General features: G+C 48.2%; 1 protein-coding gene across 3 annotated transcripts in view; it reads right to left on the bottom strand.

The window, feature by feature from the left end:
• Positions 1-323: 323 nt before the first annotated feature.
• LOC120507452 (discoidin domain-containing receptor 2-like) overlaps positions 324-24,727 on the bottom strand; it is a 43,554-nt gene continuing 19,150 nt past the window's right edge. The window contains exons 4-17 of one of the 3 annotated variants that reach the window (XM_039720155.1): positions 22,490-22,637; positions 21,711-21,816; positions 19,982-20,168; positions 16,349-16,595; positions 14,757-14,849; positions 14,119-14,276; positions 13,691-13,886; positions 11,891-12,135; positions 9,289-9,410; positions 8,761-8,958; positions 5,459-5,693; positions 3,929-4,078; positions 3,101-3,138; positions 324-2,775 (exon numbers count right to left, since the gene is read on the bottom strand). In XM_039720155.1, the coding sequence (XP_039576089.1) occupies positions 2,727-2,775; positions 3,101-3,138; positions 3,929-4,078; positions 5,459-5,693; positions 8,761-8,958; positions 9,289-9,410; positions 11,891-12,135; positions 13,691-13,886; positions 14,119-14,276; positions 14,757-14,849; positions 16,349-16,595; positions 19,982-20,168; positions 21,711-21,816; positions 22,490-22,637 (2,172 nt within the window). In that variant the 3' untranslated portion in view covers positions 324-2,726. The remainder of the gene's footprint in view (positions 2,776-3,100; positions 3,139-3,928; positions 4,079-5,458; positions 5,694-8,760; positions 8,959-9,288; positions 9,411-11,890; positions 12,136-13,690; positions 13,887-14,118; positions 14,277-14,756; positions 14,850-16,348; positions 16,596-19,981; positions 20,169-21,710; positions 21,817-22,489; positions 22,638-24,727) is intronic. The other 2 variants (XM_039720154.1, XM_039720153.1) reach the window with 2 other exon arrangements.

The following is a 24,727-nucleotide window of genomic DNA, read 5'->3' as shown; positions in this document are numbered from 1 at the left end:
CAGGGTGGGTGGCTCTGCCAGGGGCACAGTGCCTCAGCTCCCAGGGGCAGTGACAGACCAAGGGGCAAAGGCACAGGATGCAAGGGAAAGGCCCACCAGGCACAAGGATAAAGATCTTCATGGGCACAGAACAGCCCTGGGACAGGGTCAGGGATGGCATTTCCAACCCTGGAAATTTTCGAAGCCCAGAGCACCCCAAGGGAACTTAGAAATCAGCTCAGCTTTAAGTGGGCATGTTGGTAAGGGACCTATAAAGGCTTCTCCCAGCCTAAAGCATCTGATTTGAACACTGAGATGAAAAAGCTGTTTATTGAAATGCAGCACCAACCAACAACCCCAGGCCCACTGAGGTCCCACCAGCACAAGGGGATTTGGGCCAGAACTTTTCCAGCATTTCCAGAAACTCCCTTAAAAAAATCTTTTTTTATTGGTCTGTGGCTGCCCCCTCCAACCCCAGGGGTCACATCCTCCCCAAAGAGCTACTGAACAACCACACCAAAGTGTCATTTCTCAGGGCAGACACCTGGGTACATAAAAAAGAAGTGGAAATTCACTTTTATCAAGGTTATCGTTAGAATTTATTGATATGAGACAAACTTTGTATGTCACCATGTCAATGGAGGAACAGCATGTCCAATGTCACAGAAGCACAGAGCCCACCCAGGGACTCTCCCTGCCCTGGGAGCTCCCAGCTCTGGAGCACAGGAGGCCACACACCCAGCTGGGTGGCACTGGGGACATTTCCTGGGCAGGAATGCTCCAGAAATACCTTGGCTGAGAGGATTGCCAGACTGCAGCACCCAGCAGGGACCTGCTGGCTCTGACTCCAGCAGGGAAGGGCAGCTCACCCCAAGCCCCTGCAGTCACAGGGGGAAAAGAAAACCTAACAGGAGGTGAGATTCCAGGAATCCCTGCAGGAGATGAGAGCACTTGGGCCCTCTGGCTCCTCAGCCCTGAAGGGGCTCAGAGGAGCAGCTGGGGTGGGGACAGATCCCCAGCAGGACAGCCCAGGCATGGCTGGAGCCTTCCCAAGGAGCAGACACAGCCATGCCATGCTCCAGCCTGGCATCTGCCCATTCAGAAGCAGGGTTTTTCTTTTAGCACAATTGTGCCTGTGTTGTAACCACTCAGACATTCCCCTCTCAGCAGTGCCCTCCCTCAGCACAGCCAGCCTGTCATCTATGCTTGTGGCTATGACGAAAATTATCTTTATCATCTTTACTGGAAATACATTTTATGCTGGATTCTACTTAAAAAAGCCAAGTGCTGAGCTTTCATCTCCTCCCAGCTTATGAAATATTTGGTTTGGTCCTAAGTATCTTGCTAAATGATTAGAGGGAATAGCAGAGTATTCCCCAGGCACCTGGTAAATCCACAATGGATTTATTGTAGAAACACACTAAATTCTCTAACTCACTCCAAATGGATTTCAGAGCCCTCTAAAACCCTGCAGAGAATGAGCTGTTTGTGACAGGACACACAAAAAGCAACCCCAAGTTCAATGAGTAACCGAGATAAAGGACAGGCCACAGCAGGGGATGTGCCAGCCCAGCCCCTGTGACAGGGCAGGGACAGCCTGGCCATGGCACCAACCTGCTGCACACCTGGAGAGGAACCTCAGGCTCCAGACACACACGTGTGACCTGTGTGCTCCTCCTGTCCCTTTCCTGGGAGCTGTGACAAGTGACAGAGAGGGCTCTGCTCTCAGCCATCTGGTTCCACCCAGTCTAAGTTCCCTCTCACATTGATTTAGAGATCTCATATTGATGGGTAATTATACAGGATTAATTGCACATCAGTCCATTGTGGCTACAAGTTCATTAGGTTAATAACTCTACATAGTGACAGTAGTACAGTATCAGCTACTTCTCAATACAAACTCCCTACCCTAACCTTAATTTGTAGGTCAGAGGAAGACCTTCTAACACAGTGACCTCCCAATAACCTTTAACATTCATTTCAAAATCATTTTTTCTAGAAAACAAAAAAAAAAATCCAGTGTGGGGAAAACGCACATATATAACCAAAGCAGTGCTTAACAACCACAGGAAAACAGAACATCATCTTGGACTCTTGTTTCAGCATCTTCTGTGGACCCTGGCAGTGTCACTCCCAAAGGGTTCCTCAATGCTCCGTCAGTTCCCAAGTCCATTAAACCATTTCCCAGCTCCAGATGTTTCTGGCCTCTCACCATTGTCTGTAGCAAGAGCACACAGAAACACTTGCTCATGTGCACAAGACTTCCATCAGTTTCCATGGAAGAGCTCTGGAAGGCTGCAGCCTTTGTTCCAGAAACCTGCTCAAGTGGCAGCGCTCTCACCGACCGGCGCCTTCTCTTCCAGCCAGGAGAGAGCTCCAAGTCCCTCCAAGCTTTACTCATTCCTTCTGCCCAAAGCTGTATGGGTATCCAATAAAACCCCTCTCACAGTATTCCCAGGAAATGATTCAGAAGAGGAGATGATTTTTCAACCAAATGAGACCCTCTGGTCCTGTGTGTCAGACCATGGCCAAGAGAATGAGCAGCTGCCATGGACATCCCAACTGAAATAGTCAGGGGAGCGAGGTGGCCTGACTGAGGGACAGGCAAAGAGACCCCAAAGTCACTCTGTTCTCGAGTCTGCCTCTTTCCCAGAGTCAAATGTTGGATTCCATTTGTTCTAGCAGGAACTGGTGGATCATGTCAAAAGTGGGACGATCTTTGATATCCCTGCTCCAGCATTTCAGCATCAGGTCGAACACAGGGTTAGGACACAGAGGAGTCTGGGACAGGTAGATCTGAAAGGAAGAGCCACAGTGTTTCAGTGGGGTTCTCACAAAAGAACTGAACCTTTACTCAAGTAACACCAAAAGACAGTTTCATTCCAGGTTTACAAGACACAGCCACCATGCAGTGTTTGGAATCCCTCCAGCTCCAGTCTGGACAGAGCCTCTCAAACAGCACCACGGACACTTTGCCAACTTGTCTGATGAGCTGGTCACAAAACAGGCCTTTGTCCCCCAGAAAACATGAATGCTTCTGAGGGATGTGTTCTCCAAGAGACAGCAAAACACAAACCAAAACCAAATTTACCACAATAAAATCCAAGTACTTTCAACTCACCGTAGACAGCCCATGAGGCTTTCTAAGCATCGTGACAGCTTGTTAGCAGAGACAGAAAAAACACCTTTTAGAGCTTGTCTGCAGCACAGCTTGGCAGATTTACTTTATTTCTCCCTCTCATTTTTAAGGCTCACTTCTTGTAGGCTCTTGGCTAATCACTAGTACTTGGGAGATGATGAGTAAACCCCATATAATTTTATTTCCCTTAATTCTCTGGTGTTAAGGGTGAATTTTGGGGAGAACTGTTCTCCATAGCTTTGGGTACTGAGGAGATGGAGTGTCCTGCACCATCACTGGTATCTACTGAGGGCAGCAGCAGTGGGGACAAAATGACACAAAAGCTCTTCAGCAGCTGGAGATGGCCAAAGGCTTCTTGGCATGTGTGGAGATACTACAGGGAGAACCTAATCCCTGAGAACTAACAACTGCTCCTTCCCACCACAAAACCCTCCTGCTTCCTCATCTTGCAGAAGCAATGCTGGTGGGAGAGTGCTGACAGAGGAAAGGAGCAACAGGACTGTGGGAGAACCTGGAAAAGCTGAAGACAGAGTGAAGTGGTTTAGAACGGGAAATCAGCTGGACAGGGCCAAGGGGTTCTTCCAGTGGGACTCCAAGAGAGGAAAACTGGTGCAGTGAGCCCAGACAAAGGGAGAGGAGAGGGAGGACAGGTGAGAAGGTGAGTGGAACAGAGGACACAGGTGAGAAGCTGAGCAGGACACAGGTGAGAAGCAGCAGAGACTGCTGCAGCTGAGGTGAGGGCAGCAGGAAGGAACACCCAGCAGGCTGGCAGTGGCTGAGGGAAGGAGGGAAGAGCTGTTTGTTCCTCACCTGCCTGCCCTGGCTGCGGAAGAACTCGCCCGTGTTCTCGATGACCTGCTCGTCCGTCAGGAGGCTGTAGGGCTGCTCCTTGCACAGCACAAACATCTCCCACAGGGTCACCCCGAAGGCCCACACGTCACTGGCTGTGGTGAACTTGCCCTGTGGACAGAGAGGATGTGCTCAGCCCAGCAAACCCTCCCAGCCTGCAGCCCAGCACCGGGGTGCCCCTGGGGAAATGCTCCAGACAGAGCCAGCCCAGCAGCTGAGCTGCCCCAGCCACACCACGGCATGACAGGGCTCTCTGCAGGGCAGCAGCAGCACGGGGGGTTCCACAAGCCCTGAGAAGGTGCACTTTTCACAGGGGCAAAGCTCTGTAACAGGGAGCAGGTCCCAGAGAAGGCCAGAGACTCCTGTCCCTCCTGAGGCAGTCTGTTCGCAGCAGAATAAAAAAGAAACTGAGGGTGGGGGGGACAGTCACTGCCTACCTCCACCCAAAACACCAGAGCTCACAGAAAAGCCTTTGAAAGGGAAGCAAAGCCCTCAGGGGGAAAGCAGAGCCAGAGCAGACTCCAGACTCTTAGAGAAAGGCCAAAGATAATTTTGATTTTTGCACATGTAAGAAGCCAGTGACAATCTTCTTGCTGTCCCTGTTTTTTGTCTTCAAAAAATGTGCCCAAACTGGCTGTGTTTGGAACAATGTGTTTCTGGAGAAGTAAAAAGAAGACTGCTCAAAAAATAACACAAAACACTTGAGGGGCTGGAGGGCCTGTTTGGGCAGAAAACATCCCAGCCCCACTTCACCCAGGCTTATCTGGCAACCCCTGCAGTCTGTCGAGGCTTGGAAGATGTTGACACAGGGAGGATGGGAGTGATTTATGGTTTAGATGCAGCCATAAGCAAGAAAAGAGGGTGGATTTCAGAGAGCTTGGGCCTGGCAGCCTGTACAGCAGAGGTAATTACAATTTTTCTGGGTACTTGGAGAGCATGTTGTAAGAAAGTAATTCACCAACTGCTACAAGAAAAAAAAAAAAACTTAAGTATCCTCCAGACTGGATGTATTTGGGCTGTGGAACAATCTCCTGAGGGGAGACAGCAGGACCCTTAGATGTGAAAAAATCCCACAACCTCAAACCAGACACTTGGAGCTCAGGAAGTTTTGTCCCTGCCCCTCTCAGCTTCCCAACTGGGGGGACAAGCAGAGAAAGGCAATTCCTTAAAATTCCACCAGGAATGCCAGGCACTCACGCCCAGATGAGGCCTGAGGGATGTTGGGACAGTGGGAGGTGTCCCTGCCATGGCAGGGGTGGCACTGGATGGGCTTTAAGCTCCTTCCAGCCCAAACCATTCCATGACATTCCGTATGTCCAAGGGCAGGCTCCTTTCCCAGGATCTGAGTTATGTCCAACACAACCCCATGGGTTTCTCCCCACGTGCAGCACAGCTGTTGGTGGTGATTGCCTGGCACACAGCTGTGCCACTGCTTCAGGGACACAGGGAAGAGCAGAGGAAGCAGAAGGAGCAGCTTTGTGCAGTGCCTACCAGCAGGATGCTCTCCCAGGCCATCCAACGGATGGGCAGCACAGCTCTGCCCTGGATCCTGTAGTAATCCCCACTGTAGAGGTTCCTGCTCATGCCAAAGTCTGCAATCTTGATGGTGTGGTTGTTCCCCACCAGGCAGTTGCGGGTTGCCAGGTCCCTGTGCACAAAGTTCAGGGATGCCAAGTACTTCATCCCCGAGGCGATCTGCGTGGCCATGTACAGCAGGTTGGAGTGGCTGCAGCAAAGGGAAACAACAGAGAAAAATCACTGGAGTTCCCCCACACTCAGACTCCATTGTATTTGATGTGTTAGTGACCTGTTGTTTTATTTTCTGCCATAACAGTGGAACTAAACTGAATCATTCCAGCCAAAATCCTGAGCTGACTAAGCAGGAATAGACAGGCTGTCCCTGAAATTCAGGTCTTTACAACTTGACATCCTTTAGACTTTTTTTTTTTCAATATCAAACATTAATCTCGAGATTTTCAAAGAGTTTGTGCATCAAAGCACCAACTTTTTGCAGAGAGACATGAAAAATTAAGCTGAGAATCTCATATCTTAAAAACTACTTAGCCTGGTATTTCAAACAACACCACTATCGAATGCTTATATTAACATAAGTGTGTCACTTCACATTAAAGAGAGTTGACTTGGTTTTAAATATGCTAAACGTTACTGAAAATAGAAACAGATGCATTTTCCATCGAATTTAATTTTAATTTCTCTATTAGGTAATTGAAGATAGCATTAATAAAGCTGCAGGACACACAGAGTTTGGACCATCAGACTCTCAGCATTCTTCCCACACTATTGCTCTGTGCTGCTCAGCCTGTTTCCCACTGCTGATGCTCAAATGCTTCACACGACCAAGTGCTCATCAGAACACATCTGATAAACTGCTCAGCGTTTGTATTTTTCCAGGAAAGATCAGAAAAAGAGGTCTTTGCCTCCAGAACACAAAGAAGAATGAGACTATCACAGAATCATGGAATGGTTTCAGTTGGAAGGGACCTTAAAGATCATTTTGTTCCACCCCCTGCTTTGGGCAGGGACACCTTCCACTATCCCAGGTTATTCCAAGACCCTTCCAGCCTGGCTTTGGACACTTCCAGGGCTGGGCCAGTGCCAGGCCCTCACCATCCTCTGAGCAAAGACTTTCTTCCTAAAATCTAATTTAACCCTGTCCTCCGCCAGTGTAAAATCATTCTCCCTATCCTGTCACTGTCTGTCTGTATAAAAAGTCCTTCTTCCCACTTTTTATAGGCTCCAGAGCAGTAACTCTTCCACTCCCCTGTACCTGATAACCTGGCTGTTGGCCTGTGGCACAGGAATGGCACAGCCTCCAAGGCCTCAGGTTTTCCCTTCCCCTGCTCACCTGTGGGTCTCTCCCCATCCTTCCTGTCCCACCTAAACCCTGGCAGGGTTCCTCTTGGCTCCTGCCCCCTGCTCAGGTCGTTCCCAAGGCTCCACACAAGCAGCTCCATGAGCAGAGCAGGGAGCTGGGATGGGACAGAGGACAGAGGACAGACAGAGTCATTGTGGTGCCTCAGGGCAGCTCCCCAAAGGCAGAGGAGCAGAGCTGCCTTTGGAAGAGCAGCAAAGCTGATGGAGAAGAAGCTGGGAAGGGGCTCAGCCTGGAGCAAAGGAGGCTCAGGAGGGACCTTGTGGCTCTGCACAGCTCCTGACAGGAGGGGACAGCCGGGGGGTCGGGCTGTGCTCCCAGGGAACAGGGACAGGAGGAGAGGGAAGGGCCTCAGCCTGGGCCTGGGGAGGTTTGGGTTGGATACTGGGGAAAATTTCTTCACCAAAATGTTGTCAGGTCGTAGCACAGGCTGCCCAGGGCAGTGCTGGACTCACCATTCCTGGAGGGATTTAGAAGCCATGTAGATGTGGCACTTTTGGGACATGGTGGCCTTGGCAGTGGAGGGAGAACATCAATGACCTTAGAGGGCTTTTCCAGCCTAAATGATTCTGTGACCAGCCAGCCAGACAGAGCAGGGAGATGCATTTCAAATACCAGAGAGCCACAAGGACTGGAGAAAGTGTGATCCCTGTGCATGGAGGGGCTGGTCCCACCTCTGATGCACCAAACCTGGGTCTGGAGCTGGGGGGGGTGGCTGCACCTTGTCACATCCAGCAGATGCCCACAGGCACCAGCAGAGCCAAGCTGCTCCTGGGGCAGGGGCATTCCTGCCACTGCCAGGACACCACTCCCTCTGAGCTGTCTGTGTGACACTGTCTGCCTGGCAGGGACAAAAGGAGAGGCTGAAGGATCAGTGGGAGACAATGAAAAACCAGAGGTAGAGCCAAGTAATGGAAAGCAAGGAAGAGCAATGTGGGTGACAGTGCTGAAGTCAAATGAGAAGCAAAGACCAGATAAAGAAACAAAATTTTGAGGCTCTGGCCAGGAAAAAAGCTACAAGTATAAAACTGAATGAGATTTCAGATGGGCAGAAGGGGCAGGAGACTGGAGAGAGCTGGAATCTATTTCTTCTCAGACACAAATCCTCTCTCCTCCTACAGCTCCTGCACGTCCTGACTGCAGGACACCAGATAAACACTCCTGACAGGATTACTGACAGGCCCTGGCAGCAAGGCTGGTGTTGTCTGGCCAGGGTAAAACTCAGCCACCTCCTGCCCAGCACATCAGAGCCACAAACCCCAGTACTCCTTTGGGGAGGAGCACACCAAAGGCTCAGCAATGCTGCAGCTCCTGCTCAGTGCAGGGCTCCTTATCAAGCAGAATATACTAGGGAAAAGCATTTCTGCAATAGCAGAGATGCTTTTATGGCAGATTTACTCCTTCCACTGAGGAGGGAGACAAGTGCCACTGCTGACAAAAAGTGGTTTTCTTTGCCAAGTATTCTTGTTCTATTGGCTGATGAAATCTTCTGCTTACTGAAGCTCCACACTCAGCTCCTCTCATGCAATATTTTTTGGACACCACAACATATGAAACTACTTAAAAGCCTAAGAGAGATTCTTGATTTTCATCCTAAAATTCTTATTGTAATGCAACTGATTTTAATATCAATGAAATGCCCACTAACATAAAAGAGATGGTCACCTCAATAAATACATCTAAGGTGGTCTCTGTGACCAGAACAGCTCTGTCAGGGGCACTTCAGGGGAACACAGACCTCCAGAAGCCTCAGGAACAACCCCACACCAGTCAGAAGTGGTGCCCATGTGCCATGGCAATGGCCAGGCTGCAGGAAGGTCCCTGCTGGGAAGGCACAGCAGATAAAACTGGCAGCTCTGTTTTGCTGATTTCTCCCAACAAGTCAAGCAGCTTCTCTTACGTGACACAGGGGATGTTGTTTGAAATGGCAAACTTGCTGTAGATCTCCCTGTGGGACAGGAACTGGTTGAGGTCCCCGTTCTCCATGTACTCTGTGATCATGCACAGGGGGTCGTCCCGCACGCACACGCCCAGCAGCCGGATGATGTTCGGGTTCTTCAGCCTGGACATGATCTTGATCTCCTTCAGGAAATCATTCCTTGTAAAACAGAAAACACCTCTGAATCACCTTGAAAACACCTGAACCGAGGACAGCACGAGGGCTGTGTTCTCAGGTCAGAGGAATTTACACTTGGCACGCACGAGTGTGGAACTGGTTCTGAGCTCTCCCAGCAAACAGGATTAATGCAGCATTTCAGGCTGACATTGCAGCTTCCCCTACCCCCCACTCCCTGCTGTGTCCTGCTCCTTCCAGGAACACATGGAATATACACCCCAGACACACTCCCACAGCAGGCCCCAGGGCTGCCCTGTGCTTGGGGGGTGCGTGCTTTCCTCCCCAGCTGGTTGGCACTGCAGGGGCACTCACCTGGCTGTTTTGTTGACGTCTGATCTCAGCATTTTCACTGCCACAAGAACCGGCTGGTGAGTGAATTCTGAGGATGAGACTCCCAGGAATTCCAGCAGGCCATCAGCTTCACAGAGGTGCACCTGCAGGGCAGAAGGCAGAGGCAGCTGTAAGAGCACACACAGGCAGAAAACCAGAGGCAAACAGCATCACAGCCAGGTCTCTGCTGGGTCACTGCTGGCAGAATGAACCAGTGAGTGATCTGGTGAAGGTGACCCAAGGGCTGGCCCTAGATCCTGACCTAACATAGCCCATGGCCTAGCAGCCCACAGGGACCAAAGCCAGGTGAGTCCCCCCACGCTGGGTTTACTGCACTGCTGCAGCAGCCTGGGCCAGCCCAGCTCACCCAGCACCTACTGGGGATGTCCAGGAAGGCTCCTGAGCCTGGATGTGTCTGCTCTGCACTAAAGCACCTCACACAACCCCAGAACCATCAAACCATGGCCTGGCTCAAGGCATTGCTCAGACTTCACTGAGGAGAATCCAAGAATTATCCAAAGCCAGTTATCAAAGATCCTCAAATTCCAGAGGGAAAAAAAAAAAAGGAGAAAAGTGTGTGCATATGTGTCCCTGATATGAACACCTCATCCATAGGTATACCCAGAGATAAATACTCTAATGACCAAGGAGAAAAGTGTGTGCATATGTGTCCCTGATATGAACACCTCATCCATAGGTATACCCAGAGATAAATAAATACTCTAATGACTACACACAATTCCAAATTTCTTCCAATAAATTAATGATATAAAGTTACAGCCAGGGTTGTACAAGAAGGGGTGACAAGACACTTGAAGTTACCAGAATGTGCATTCAAATGGAGAACTGGGTGGGGAAAGCAGACAGACCTGAGGGTGTGGATAGGAAAAAGGCCTGGAAAAGAGGAGCAGACTGGATGTGTCAGTCAGAGACTTGCAGCACTGAGGGAAATGTAATGGGAGCATGATGAATTTTGTATGAAGAGAGCAGCAAGAACTGATGTCACAAGCATGGTGAGGGGAAAAATGAGACAGCAGAGAAAATGGGACAGACCTGCAGAACGGGAATGAAGGTACAAAGATGCTGCTGCAGTCTTCCAGAGAATGAATCTGCTGTGGGGAAAGCACAATCACGAGACCTGGGACAGGGAAGAGCCACAGGACTAAGCACAGGTAATTCCAAGGTGATGTGTCACCAGGGAGGGGTGGAGGTGCTTCCTTGGGAGCAGGGAAAACAAAAGACTGAGAGGGAGGAAAAATGGAGACCTGAAAGAGGCAATGAGCCCTGCTTCTAGGAGCACACAGAGCCAGAGCAGAGCACATGATGGCCAGTTTGGGAAAGACTTAGGAGAAGGAGAGACAGGAAAACGTGGTGCAGCACATTTGCAAAAGAGCCTGTGATACATGGAAAGGAACAGGCTCTGAATTCATCCTCAAGGAAAATGGAGATGGGAGAGCCATCTCCAGTCAATGCAGAGGAGGAGTTATTACAGTTATTAGGACAGCATGAGAGGGAAGGAGAAACCAGAAACAAACCAATGAGAACATCCTCTTTGTCCCACTTTTGGAGCAAGAGCAGGATGCAGGCAACAGCAGAAAGGGCTGCACTGACAGCCAGGTGAGGAGGATGAAGATGTCAGCACCTCCCCAGAAAACAGTGAGGCAGGAAGAAGTGAGGGGACAGGAAAGGGGCTGGGGTAGGGAAGGTGGGGTGCCAGAATGGAAGAATCACAAAGATGGGCACATCACAGAGCAGTCAGTGAAGGGTTGTGCTTGCCAAAATGTAATAGAGAAGCAGAATTTAGGGCTGTGAGTGAACAAAAGCTAGGGGAAAAAAAAAGACAGTGGAAATATGAGAGCAGGAGCGAGAAAGACCTGCTCAGGATGGAGCTACGGATGGTGTGAAAATGAAGCAGAGAGAGAAGAAAAGGGGAGGTGAAAACACTAACAGCTTGAAAGGAGCTCAAGGAGCCAAGGGAAAGTTTTGCAGATGACAGATGTGTGCATCATTCTGCCTGAGGCTGCTGACAAACTGGGGCTTGAGCAAGCAGCAATGCCAGAAAATATGAGGGTGCCACAGTGCTTGGGAAATGTCTGTCTTTGCTTGGGTCGGTGTGCAGAGCACCCAGAACCTCCACCCGTGACTTGGAGAGCTGTTTTAGCAGCCAGGATCACTGTTAGCTGCACTGTGGAGAGTTCCCAAACCCACATGTCTAAAGGTGGGTGGCAGCCATCACATTTGAGATGTCCATAAAAGGTGTGAAAGCCTGAATTCCCAACCCTAGGCAGGAATTTACAGAGATCTAGATAGCAAACAGAAAAAGTTTGCAAGTTCATCTGTTGATGAAGACCCCAGTGGTACCAAGCAGAGCCTCACAGCTGCACAAGGCTCAGTGGCTTGGCCTGGGGGATATCAGCTTTCCCCAAGGGTAAATGTAATTTTAACTAAAAGAGCAAGGGCATTTTAACTTTAACTAAAACACTGCAACGCAGAACCCTCAATTCCCTCTCAGCAACACCTCAGAAGATTCCTCCCTGCCAGGCACCTCCTTTCTGCTGGAGGGCGAGCAGCAGAATGGCCGTACCTCTCCAAACTGTCCTTCGCCCAGCTTCTCCTTGAGGCGCAGCTGCTGCCGGGGGAACTCCCCCACGGAGATGTCCTTCTTGGTCAGCGAGTCCACGGTCAGCGCCGGCACGGCGTACATGTTGTTGCCGGTCACGCCCTGCAGGTGCACGATGTCGGTCTCGGCGTAGTGGGGCACGCTGCTCTGGAAGCCTTGGTGAGGGGTGGACTTGGTGAGGTCGGGCTCAGCGTAGTCCCCGCTGCACACTGAGGGGAGGCAGACACGGGTGACCACACCTCAGAACCCCTGTGCCCCAGGTCCCACTCCTCCCAACCCCACAGCGCTGGGAATTTGGCCCCTGCTGCCCTGAGGGACACCCACACGGGACATGTGGGAAATGAACGTGCAGAGAATTCCCAAAGCCTAACAGAAGGCTCACACACTATGCAGCTGTATGCAAACTTTGAAATAAAAAATACTAACTTAAAAATACCGTAAAATAAAACACACATTATTAAAAGAGAAACAGAACTAGATACAAGTTTCAAAAGATAACATTACAAATAAAACTAGATACTTTAGCAAAATAAAAAGATACATTGCAGTAATCCCCACAAAGAGTAATTTTAAATAATTATCTTCAAAGCATTTACAATATAGTATAGCAAAAGTTAATAAAATACACTTAATGTATTGTAATTAGGAAATAGTTACCTTCTAATGATAATAGCATAAATTACAGCATCTATACTGTCTCACCCTTCACATAAAACTAAAAATAAAATAAAAGTTCTTAAAACACCTCTCAGTTGCCCCATCTCTAGGCCAAAAAAGGGCTTAATTCAACAGGGACACACTGCTCTGTTTTACCCAGAACAATACCTGTGAGCTGCCAGCAAATTCCTGCTCAACACAGCCTGTTCTAGCCAGCCATGGGAGCTACAGGTCCTGCCCAGACAGGGAGGCGAGTCTGAAGTGATTTTCTGTTTCTGATTCATCCTAAGTACAATCAGTTCCCATTACCTGGTGCAGGGATGTTGTTTGCAACGTCAGACTTGCTCTGGATTCCCTCCTGCAACAAGAACTGATCGAGGTTTCCATTTCCCATGTCCCCTGGTAGCAAACTCCTCTCCCTCTTACAGCTTGTTCACATAAATATGGGGTAATGCTTTAGAATTAACTCCCTGCAGGGTCAGTATTACACAGAACATTTGTTCTGCTTCAAATTCACACCCTGCCTCAATCCAATCAGTCTCCCTGGGTAGAATAATGCTGGATCTTAGCAACTTGTCAGTGTGAGGAATGCAGCACTGCCCTTCCATTCACTGAGTACTGAACACTGCTGGAAACATTCCCTTCTGTGTGGGTCCAAGAGCTCCCCGGGGGCTGGAAGCCAGGACACCAAGGACAATTCCCTGCTCTATTTCCTTCTGTTTTTTCTACAGGAATTTCAAAGAGCCCTGACTGCAGGAAAAGGTGTTAAAGGTCTTCTCCCAAGAGTGCTGCAGGCAGCATCTCCACAAACGATGTGTGATTGCTGTGACTGCCCAAACCAGCTGCTAAAAGATGACCTGGGTAATAAATAAACAGTCTTCACATAAAACAATGCAAGGCCAGACCCTCTAGTGGACTGCTGCTCCAGCTGTCACAGCTCCATGCCAAGAAGTGCCAGTGTTCCACAGTACTGCCTGAGCTCCCTGGGTTACTGCATTGCACAGGAGCCAAAGATGGCAACTTGGACACTGACAAGTGGCACATTTTACAATCCAATAGAAATAATAAAAGAAGAAACATGCAGCTCCCATAGACTGATGATGTTACCTGAATCCTCTGCACTTTGGGAGAGCTCTGGAAGCTTCTGGAGCAGTGTAGCTGGCTGGTGATATTCCAAATCCAGTGGGAAAGCACGTTCATAGGTGGGATTTGACTGGTGGATCTGGGTCTGGTTGTTGGCAATGGTGTAGCTGTAGAAGGAGAGGCGAACAGTGGCATCCTCCTCCAGGATTCGACGTGGGGCCTGCAGAGGAGAGGGGAAAAATCCAAAACAAGAAACTGAGGTGATGCTCAGTTGTTAAGTAATGCCTTGGCTGCAAGCACAGCAACTTCCAGTAATATCATGGACAGGGCTGGCATCCTCTCTGCTGTGAGAGCAGCTTTAGCTACTCCACGGAGCTGTGCTTTTCACATAGCTCTGATTAGTTAATGATTAGTTCTGAGCTTGTGTCTACAAAATAGCCCCATTGTATTACCTTTTCCAACCTTTTTTGAACATATTGCTTCCAAAGAATGATGATTATAATCATCAGGAGCAGCAGAATAATAGCCACAAGGCAGCCCACGAGGATGGAGGTGTTGGAGTCATCTGCCTTCTCCCCTATCCAGGTGCTGGTTACAGAAGATGTGGTTCCTGCAATCACAGAGAAGGAGAATCTGGGGTTAAAGCACCTGAGGTTTTCTGTGCCAGACAACTTCCTACAGCCTGGCGGAGAAAAGATCTTGGGCAGCTCCCTGAACATTAACACCAGCTGTGTTCACATTTTGCTCTTAGCAGAAATTCTCATTTTAGAGGCTCAAAGAGCTAAGAGCTACGCAGAGAACTTCTGCAATCAAAGTTTGCTGTGAGCAGAACAGATTCCTGCAGTGGATCCATCCTAGAGCAGACAGTGCTCAGAGTTTCACTGGCTCCACACAAGTCCCCAGCCCATGTTCTAGGGCAGCCCTGGCCAGCTGAGGCTCAGGGGACTCTCACAAGCTGCCCTGTGCACCAGGCACTGATCAGGCCATCCCCAGATCTCCAGAAATGGAGGGAAAGCCCACATTAACTGGGAAGCTCCTGTGAAATTCCCCAACCTGAGCGCCTGGCATGGCCAAGGGGCAGAGTCCTTACCCCAGGTGCCCTCAGTAGCGTTGTGCTCTGTTTCCAGGAGCTCTGTGGTGCTTGTGGCCACCGTGACGAAACTGGGATTCACACTCTCCATGTCTGTGGGAGGAAGGGCAGAGTGTCAGCCCAACAAACCCTCCCTGCTCCTGCCAGCAGTCCCTGCAATCCCACCCCGGCAGGAGGGGGCTGCAGTTCAGGCAGCAGAGCAGGACAGGAGGGGCTGCTGTCTGCAAGGTAAGCAACAAGCAGCACCCAGGGAATTCCTCCCTCAGGAATGTCCTCTCACTACAGCTGATTAGAGACTTTGGAGTAGAAAGCTACAGCCACACCTTTCCCTGTCAGTCCTGGTAGCTTTCTCCAAAATTTTTGTCCTTTTCCCTCCAGAGCCTTTTAAAGCACCTCACAGCACTGACTTCTGCATCATAGTTAAGACTTAAGGAAAGAAAGTCAGCCTCTATTTTTTAATAATAATTTTTAAAAATATAATTTTTTAATCTGCTAAACTTGATCGCATCACCTCTAGATGTATTTGAATTATTCCTAACAAAATATTTGGTAAAGAGAGGCAAAAATCAACATCATAGCCAGAAGGCAGCTGGGGAAGTGGAGGCAGGTCCTGGTCTCTTCACTCTGGTGACCAGTGACAGGACTCAAGGGAACAGCTGGTTGTGCTTCACTGTGCAGCCTTTCAGAATCAATCCATTTGCAATCCCAGGGTCATAAAAAGGAGCTCACAGGGATTTCTCAAGCACAGAAGAAACTAAGTTTCCTTTTCCTTTGGTTTGTGAGAGACAGGGGCTGGACTGGATGATCCTTGTGGGTCCCTTCCAGTTCAGGGTATTCTGGGACTCTATGATCTGTTTCAAAAAGAACAAACTGCTCTACAGTTCAATTTTTGGTTGCCCTAGTCGTGCTCCTGTTCATGTGTATCATCATCAGCCTGGAAAGCTGGAAAGCACCCACTGCACCTTTCAGCCCCTCCACTGCCCTTCAGTGCCTGTATATCACTGTCATATTTTCAGGAAAAATCCCTTCACCAGGATTTCTCTCCTGGGAAGCTGAGAAGCCTCAGAGAAAAAGGAAAACAATATTATCTCATTTGCTTCTCCTGCCTTTTGCTGTTTTGGAATGTGGTTTGGAGATTGCTTATCCAACAGGTGTTTTCATGTGAATTGTTTTGACTTATTGGCCAATCACAGCCAAGTTGGGTCGAGACTCTGGAGAAAGTAATGAGTTTTTCATTATTATCTTTTAGCCTTCTGTCTGTATCCTTTCTCTGTTCTTTAGTATAGATTAGTATAGCATTCTATATAATATATAATAGGATACATCACATATAACATCACATATAACATCACATATAACATCACATATAACATCACATATAACATCACATATAACATCACATCATATAATAATAAATTAGCCTTCTAAGAACATGGAGTCAGATTCATCATTCCCTCGCCTTCATCAGGGTTCCAGAAAATTCTACCCCTGCACAACCTGCTCCTGCCCCTGTGCAGCCCCAGCCCTGCAGTGCCCCAGCAGCTCTCCTGCCCCTGTGCTCCCCCAGGTGTGCTGGCTGCAGGAGCACTCACCTGACTGGAAGGAGATCTCGCTCATCATCATCCAGGTGTCAGCGAAGTAGAAGCGGCACAGGATGGCCTTGCCCACGCGCTGCTGCAGGGGCACGGTGACAAACCTGGCACTGGGGTTTTTGTCATCCAGCACCGTGGCCACCCCCACGGGCTCGGGCTCCCAGTCTGCGATCAGCCGGGGCTTGAACAGGCACTCCACCCTCTGGAAAATCTTCACCCCCTTGGAGAACATGTTGTTGCAGTGCACCTGGGAAGAGGAGAAGGGATTCATCAGAGAGGAGATTTACTGGCACCTAAATCAAGCCCCAAGGGTGTTCCACTCATCCAAATTTTCCATTCCCAGTATCTCCCTGTATGAATGCAGAATGAGTGACTTCTTCCAGTGTGCAATGAGAACTCTGGGCAAAAAGCTGTTCTGAAACAGCTTTGAATTTTACCTGCAAAAGATACATTAATGTCCAGATCCTGGCAGGCTCTTCAAAAAGTCCATATAAAAATCAATCAAGCAAACCGCTGACTGATTAATCAAGGGTTACCCAAAGTTAATTAATCATACTAATCTAAAGCCTTGCAAACCAATTCCCTTTTAACATTTAACCCAAGATGGGAAAGAAAAAACACACCTAAACTCTTAGTGTTAAAAATTTGGTGTTCTTTGAATTGCTTGACAGAAGTAGCTGGAATTGTTAGGCCACGAGCTGAACTTTATTTGAACCACATTGCTCTGTCTGCAAGTCAAAGATGGATTAGAATGAGGCCTGGAGCTAATAATCTGATCATTAATAATAGTAAAGATGGATTGTAGTGAAACTTGCATGCAACAATCGGATAATTAAAAATAGTTAGAACAGACAAAGCTGCAGCTTAAATATTACTCAAAGATCAATAGCTGGGGTGGACAGCCCATAGATCCTGGTCTGTGAACTGTAACAACCATGTTAAAAAAATGAACTACTGAACCCACCAATCCCCCACAGAAACCAGTCTCAGAGGCCAGTGTGGCAACAATGGCACAGCAGCCATTTGGTAACAAAGCAATGAAGAGCATGGAGGATCCAGACCCTAATAATGCTCTTGGATTCTTCTTCTGTCCCTCCTGGCATGAGGGGCCCCAGGGATTTCTTTGTCCTTGGTCCCTCTTTTGAGGGACCAGCTCAAGCTATGACATCAGAATTGATCTCTGCCATTAGATGAGAATTGTGCCCCAAATTTCTTTGCATTTAGAAACTTTTAGCAGCTGCAGCCTAAGCTAATTCTTCCAAAAGCCACAAACCAGGACAGACCTAAGCAGATATTCCCCTGACACACCCCTGTACACCTTGAAGACAACTAAGGACCTGAGTTTTAGGGAAACCATCACCTAAGCCTGCATCCATCCCCTTCTCCTGGTGGCTCAGCATCAGGCTGAGTTCTGCCATGCAGATCTGAAGCTCAGGACCACGATATCTCAGCACTGTGGCCACTGACCAGGAACCAGAAGAAATAAGGTGACTCAAAGCCTTCAGGATCCCTCAGCCTGCTCCATTCCTGCAGGCACAGTGGTCCAACCCCTCCCAGGGACCCCAGGAATGATTTCCTAGTGACTGTGGAGTATGTGCCACTGTGACAGCAGCATTTCCAAATCCCCTACAGCCCTGAACCCCATTAATTGCTTGGCCTCTGCAAGGTCCTGCAGCGAAGCACTAATGAGGACAACAGGCCTGATGAGCAGCAAAAAGACAAAAGCAGGGTATTTGCATATAATTAGGACCAGATGAAGCTTAGACAACATTATTCAATAAGGAGAAACAGTCATTCATAAGCAGGCAGGAAAGCCTGATGCCTGGAATATACAATTTGTGCCATATTTGGACAGGAGTTGGACGTGTTTCCATCCTGGACTGATACAGAGACATTGTCTATTGCAAACATCTCCTACTAAAGTCCAATTTTACAGCATGCAAGCAATGGAGTTGCAATGTTAGTAACATTCATTTTTAATAGTTTCTTGGATACTGGAAAGCTCAGAGGACTGGGATAAAGCTATCAGATAAGAAGATGCAAAAATTATCCACAGACCACTTGGCCTGTACAAAAGAAATGCAAAGCTGAAGGAGGCAACATTCAATAAATAATGAAGATTAATTCATGCTAATCAGAACAGCTTTTTAATTAGATGCTAGATGAAGTAGCTGTTCTTATGATCTGATGTGTTTGGTTTATCAGGATGGTTGTGTTTACAAGACAGATTTTTGGAAGGCATCTGTCCCCAATTAGCATAGTGTGGACCTGTGTATTATATTCATTTGATTAAAGATTATCAACTAGTAAGTCTTACAAATTTTAAGGCATAAATTCTTCTCTGTTTTTCTAAGAGGAATGCATTCCTAAATCAAAATTATTTGCTTCTTTTTTCAATGACCTGAGGGAGACAGCAGAATCACCAGCAATAAAATAAACTAAACGGGAGGAAGGGAGGGAGGGAGTTTCCTAAAATAATCTCAAGGACTGACTCATGTCAGGGTAGTGAACTCAGGGATAAAATCTAAGTGATGCTTTCCATACTGGACTTTTATCCTGGACACTAATAACTTGGAACTGATGTTTAGCATGATCCCAAAGCCTTAATGACCACTGGCTCCCTCTCTCTTGGCTTGGAGGATTAATATCATCACAAGATTCACAAACAAAGAGGAATCGTCCAAAAGCAGGAAATTGGTACCATTCTTTTCTGCAATTTGATGGAAAGCCTGCATCCAGATCCAGATTCTGTACCAAAAAGAGTAATCAGCAAAGAAAGGATTGGGTGACTGCTCCAAAAATGACCCTTGGCCTCACCAGGAAGGCATCAACAAGTCTGCCAACTTAGTTTATTGAAGCAAAGATTAAGAGAGTGGTTTAATCATGGTTTAGAAGCAGAAGATTTCTTGGAGGCAGGACTCTTTTTTTTTTTTTTTTTTGCCAGCAAAAGCAGGCAAACAGCCAAGGGTTGCAAGTTAAAAATAGACAAAATAAAACCAGAGTAAGTAACCACCAAAACAATTTACTTAAGGATGTGGTGGGTTCTCCTTCATTTGAAATCTCTACAAGAAAAGCCACCAATCCTTTTTAAAAGATCCTGCTGTTTACTACAGACTCAGAGTTCAACTCGTGCTTTTCCTGTGTGTTTAAATAATTTCCCACAGCACAAGCACAGGCTGAGGCATCCAGAGAAATGTTTGGTCAAAATGGGAGCACAGCCACATCCTTTACCTCAAGGGTCAGTAAATCCTACATCCTAAATCCATCTCAGCAGCCTAAAAACTGCTTCAGGTGTCTGCTTTTTATTCCTTCAAGCCAAATACCGGGAGGAAAGTCTGAGCTCTGAAAAAGCAAGTGCTCACCAGTGTACACTGGAAAACCTGGGATATGTCCTGCTCAGATTCTGGATTCAGGAGGATACAGGCACCTCCTGTGCCCTCCTGCTTTGGGAAGAGTACTCAAGGCCAGGCTGGATGGGGCTTGGAGCAACCTGGTCTAGTGGGAGGTGTTCCTGCCTGTGGAAGAGGATGGAGCTTCAAGGTCCCTTCCAACCCATTCAATGCTCCAAAGGGGCAACCCGGGAGCCCCCAGACCCAAAGCCTGTCCCCCTGGAGAGGGATCACGCTGAGTTACCTTCATGGAGGTGAAGTTGCGTGGGCGGTCGAACTGGAACTCCATCTCCACCGCGCCCGTGCTGAAGCTCTCATTCCTCCAGCCCACATAGTCATAGCCCGGCCACACGCGGTACTGGTGGCTCTGGGTGAAGTCATCCAGCCCCAGCACTCCATCTGTGAGCTGGCCCAGCCCTCCATACAGGTGCCTGGCCAGGAGAATCAACAGTCAGCCAGAGCTCCAGTGGGAAACCACGTGCATCTTTCAACTGGTACCAGCAAAACTTCCATTTTCCTGCTCTTGACCCATCCTGAACAAGAACTTGCTCACTGCTCTGATGCAACACCACCTTGATGCTGTTTGGGCTGGGATTTTAGCATCATTCCCAGCTTGGGAAAAGGCAGAAGTTTTTGCACTGCTGTGAAGGACCAACAGCAAAGCTGAGCTACAGGCACAGCCTCTGGAGAACAAAAACAGACACTCAGGAAGATGACACTGTGTGTTCTGCCAACAGAGCTGGAGCTGCAGCATCTCACCATGCATGGCAGGAACACTGCTCCACCCTGTGCTGGGGGAACCTGTGGGGAACATCCTGCAGGCAGGCACAGACAGGCAGGAAGGTGGGAAGTGAGACCATGGGCAGCTCATGAGCCACAGCCCGGCCTAACCAGGATCATTTCTGGCATTGTTCCTGAGAGAAGAGTGTTACTGGCTCTTTTCAAGGCTGATTGGACTCTTTGCCAGGACCCTGCCTCACCCCACTCCTATGTGAGTGTGCAGAGCCCCTCATACACTTTCCCAGCACTGTTCCAGAGTAGAAGATGCCAGTGTGGCACAATTCTGACCCCCTCTGCAAGTCCACCCCAGGTGAGCCCTGCTGTCACTAGAGCACAGGTACAGGTGCCTTGGAACTGCAAGCCAGGATTAGCAGCTGGAAGAGGCAGATTCCTACCAGTCAGGCACATGAACTAGAGGTTAAGTAATTTCAAAGAGTCCTGGCTTAGCAAGTTGGGTTTTGTGCCTACATCTGCAGCTCCCTGACACTCTCCAGTAGACCCAGGTTCCTAAGGTAGTGCTGGACAGCTGCATGCAACACCTATTCTGTACACAAAAACCTTTTCTTTAAAACATCCAAGCACTACTGTGCCAGCCCAGTTTGAAACCATCAGATATTAATATATCAAGACATTGTTACCCAGCATCTTCCAACATCCTACAAGCATGAAGAAGTGTTTGGGTGTTGCCATAAGATAGGAAAATTATAAAGAAAGGCTTAATAAAATCAAGCCTGCTGTCCTTGTCAGGCTAGGCGTTTGTAAGTTCCTATGTGAAAGCAATCTTAGTGAGAGCAGTTCATTAGCATAACAATCTATTCCTGGGTGAAAAACAACTAGTACCTGTATAAACTGGTTTTACACTGTTAGATAGAAAAATGGAAGCCATCTCTCACAAACAACTTTTCCTGCACATACACACCAAGGGTTTGAGTGACCAATTAATACAGAATAACAACTTGTTACTGACCAATAAGTAATTGGCAAGAAAGCTCCTGACCAATGAGAGTCACACACAAGGTCTGTAAAACTGTATAAAAAGGAGTTCTGTGAATAAAGAATGGGCTTTTTCCAACATGAAAAACATGGAGCCCCATGTGATTTATTCCAGTATTTGGGATACAAGGCACCAGTGACAGGGTGAGTAGGAAAGAACTTGCACAGTGACAGAGAGAGAACAGGACAATTTCTCCCACCTGCGTTCCTGGTAGCCATCGTAGGTGGAATCATTCAGATAAACAATGGGAAAGCCAGGAGCTGCTATTGTCCCTCCTTCAGGGATGCTGTAGGATGCCAAACCATCTGAAAAAGAAGGCCATGCACCTCAGAAATGCAGCAAGCAGCCTCCCATCTCCTGTGCCCATGTGACAATTTTATGACACATGGACCAACAGCATGGTCCATATGACACAGACCAACAGCGCAGTTCCAGGGACCCCCTCTGCACACCTGGGGGCAGGGGAGCCCCAGCCAGGGCTGGTCTGCAGAACCAGGCTGGGGAGGGGTGCTCACCTATGGAGGGGTTTGAGAGCTGGCCTGCAAGCAAAGCTGAGTTAATAGAAGAAATAACAATTGATGATTTTTGAGCGTATCCATAGCAAGGAAGAAGACAAGGCCAGCAACATGGAAACAGATTAGAAAAGACACACAAACATTTTTGTAAGCTAGGCTACGTGCATAAGTAGATGTGTATACATGCCTTATTAAATTTCTGTAAAACTTTTGCCAATTATATTGATGTTAATTGTGGGAATGTACAGGATTAGAAGATTTTAGGAAAGTTGGGAAAAAGAAAGGCCTCAGAGACCTTTGCTTTGCACCAATGAAGAGAATAAGTTATTGTGATGTAGTTAATGACTTAAGATCACGCTTTGTTAAGAGTATATAAGCTGGAGAACACGCAGAACGATAAACTTTTTCTTCTCAGTCCCTGATCAGGTGTGTAGGTGACATCTGACCCAAGGGTGACGCTGACCGTGCCAGACGCAGCCGTAGAGCTCCACCCTCATGCACACGGTCATGGGCGCCCTGGTGACGGGGATGAGGCGCACGAAGCGCGCGATGATGGGCGGCCGCAGGTCCTTCAGCACCACGTCGTAGGTGTCCGTGTTGCCTTCGATCACCTGCGGGAGAAACAGCCTGAGCTGCAACCTCTCCCTTTCTGTTGTTGAGGGGATGGCACCACAGTCAGGCTAAGAACGATTTATTGCTCAGATGAACTTCATCTCAGAGGCCGTGAGGTTTTGAAGGAGCAAGCAACTGGCCACAGCTCAAAGAAGCCACAAGTTCTTCATTACAAGACAATATAGAACTTTCTAATCCAATGGACAGTTGCTACAAAATTTATTTTGCCTTTCTAAGCTATCACCTTTACTTACTTCAACTGCACTGTGGATACTTTGATCCAGTGGGCTATTATCACATGTACACAGATATGCTTCTATTATAACATTTAAACCCTTAGCTTGCTCTATACAATTGCACCCCTACATTATAAGCCCTTCAGCATCTTATCAATACAGTTTCCTACATTATAAACCCTTCACCATCTTATCAATAGTTTCCTACATTATAAACCCTTCACCATCTTATCAATACAGTTTCCTACATTATAAACCCTTCACCATCTTATCAATGCAGTTTCTCACTTAAGGCATATTCTTACTTACTACAACTATAGTCATAACTATAAAAACATAAGTTTATGATTTTTCTACCTAATGTCTGTGTACTTTATCTTTACATCAATCCAAGCTTCTTCCAAGGCTGCAGATCAAACCCTTCAGTGTCTGTGGAAGTTTCTTTCCTTCCATTTCCCACACTCCCTGTTGTGGTGCTGGGCAGCAGAGTGGTGCTCCTGCACCCCCTTGTCTGGGACTGGGGAGTTCCCAGGGGGAAGCTGCAGGAGGGAGCTGCTGCTCCTCCTGTGGCTGCTGGGGTGTGAGGGGTGCTGCCATTTCACCTCCTGCCCACTGCAGATCCCCTAGGCAGCACTGAGGGAGAAGAAACCCTTCACCATCTTATCAATAGTTTCCTACATTATAAACCCTTCACCATCTTATCAATACAGTTTCCTACATTATAAACCCTTCACCATCTTATCAATGCAGTTTCTCACTTAAGGCATATTCTTACTTACTACAACTATAGTCATAACTATAAAAACATAAGTTTATGATTTTTCTACCTAATGTCTGTGTACTTTATCTTTACATCAATCCAAGCTTCTTCCAAGGCTGCAGATCAAACCCTTCAGTGTCTGTGGAAGTTTCTTTCCTTCCATTTCCCACACTCCCTGTTGTGGTGCTGGGCAGCAGAGTGGTGCTCCTGCACCCCCTTGTCTGGGACTGGGGAGTTCCCAGGGGGAAGCTGCAGGAGGGAGCTGCTGCTCCTCCTGTGGCTGCTGGGGTGTGAGGGGTGCTGCCATTTCACCTCCTGCCCACTGCAGATCCCCTAGGCAGCACTGAGGGAGAAGAGAGAGGCAGGTGGGGGTGAGGGTGTGAGTGGATGTTGTAGAGTTCCAGTTACAGGATGAAACCCCTCCTTCAAGGCACCCATGGGTTCCAGCAACAGGAGCAGAGCTTGCCCTCATCACCTGGCGGAGGGTCCTGATGTCCTTTCTCCACAAGCCAACACAATTCCAGAGGTGCTGCAGTGTTTGATGCTGCACAGGAGGCATCTTGGACTGAGATGTTCAGCATCATCCCAGCCACCCCACACTGCTGCAGTGCAGGGACAGGCAGGGACCCTTGCCCTTCCCCTCAGTGTCACCATTGTCCTGGGAACTCCCCACTGTTTATTTTGACTTCCCACAAAGTCAGCTTTTGTAACACACACTAAAATGTGAGGCATGGGCAATAAAATGGTAATGGCAAACAGCTGATCAAAGGTCTGGGTGAGCAAATAATTCACTAGCAAGATAAAAGCTGTTACCAAATATGGCACTGCAGACCCTGCTGGGACTTCCAAAGCACCTTCAGTGAAAGGAAACATCACCACACCCAGTACCTCTCTAGTCTGGCTTAGATCTTCAGGCTCCACAAGGCAGCCTGAGGCAGGCTGGCCAGGTCAGACAGCTGCAGGGGAGAGTCCCAAGGGAAGTTTAACAAAGGTTATGAACACAGGCCCCCCTCTGTGCTCAGGCCTGGAGACAGCAAGAGACAACTGTGGTGAGCAGGGAAGCCTCTGAGTGTGGGCTCAGCACATTTCCTAC

The sequence above is a fragment of the Passer montanus genome, unplaced genomic scaffold (assembly GCF_014805655.1).
Source record: "Passer montanus isolate IOZ18808 unplaced genomic scaffold, ASM1480565v1 scaffold43, whole genome shotgun sequence".
Lineage (NCBI taxonomy): Eukaryota > Metazoa > Chordata > Aves > Passeriformes > Passeridae > Passer > Passer montanus.
Note: the sequence above shows the minus strand (reverse complement) of the source record. Positions and strands in the feature narration are given on the sequence as shown.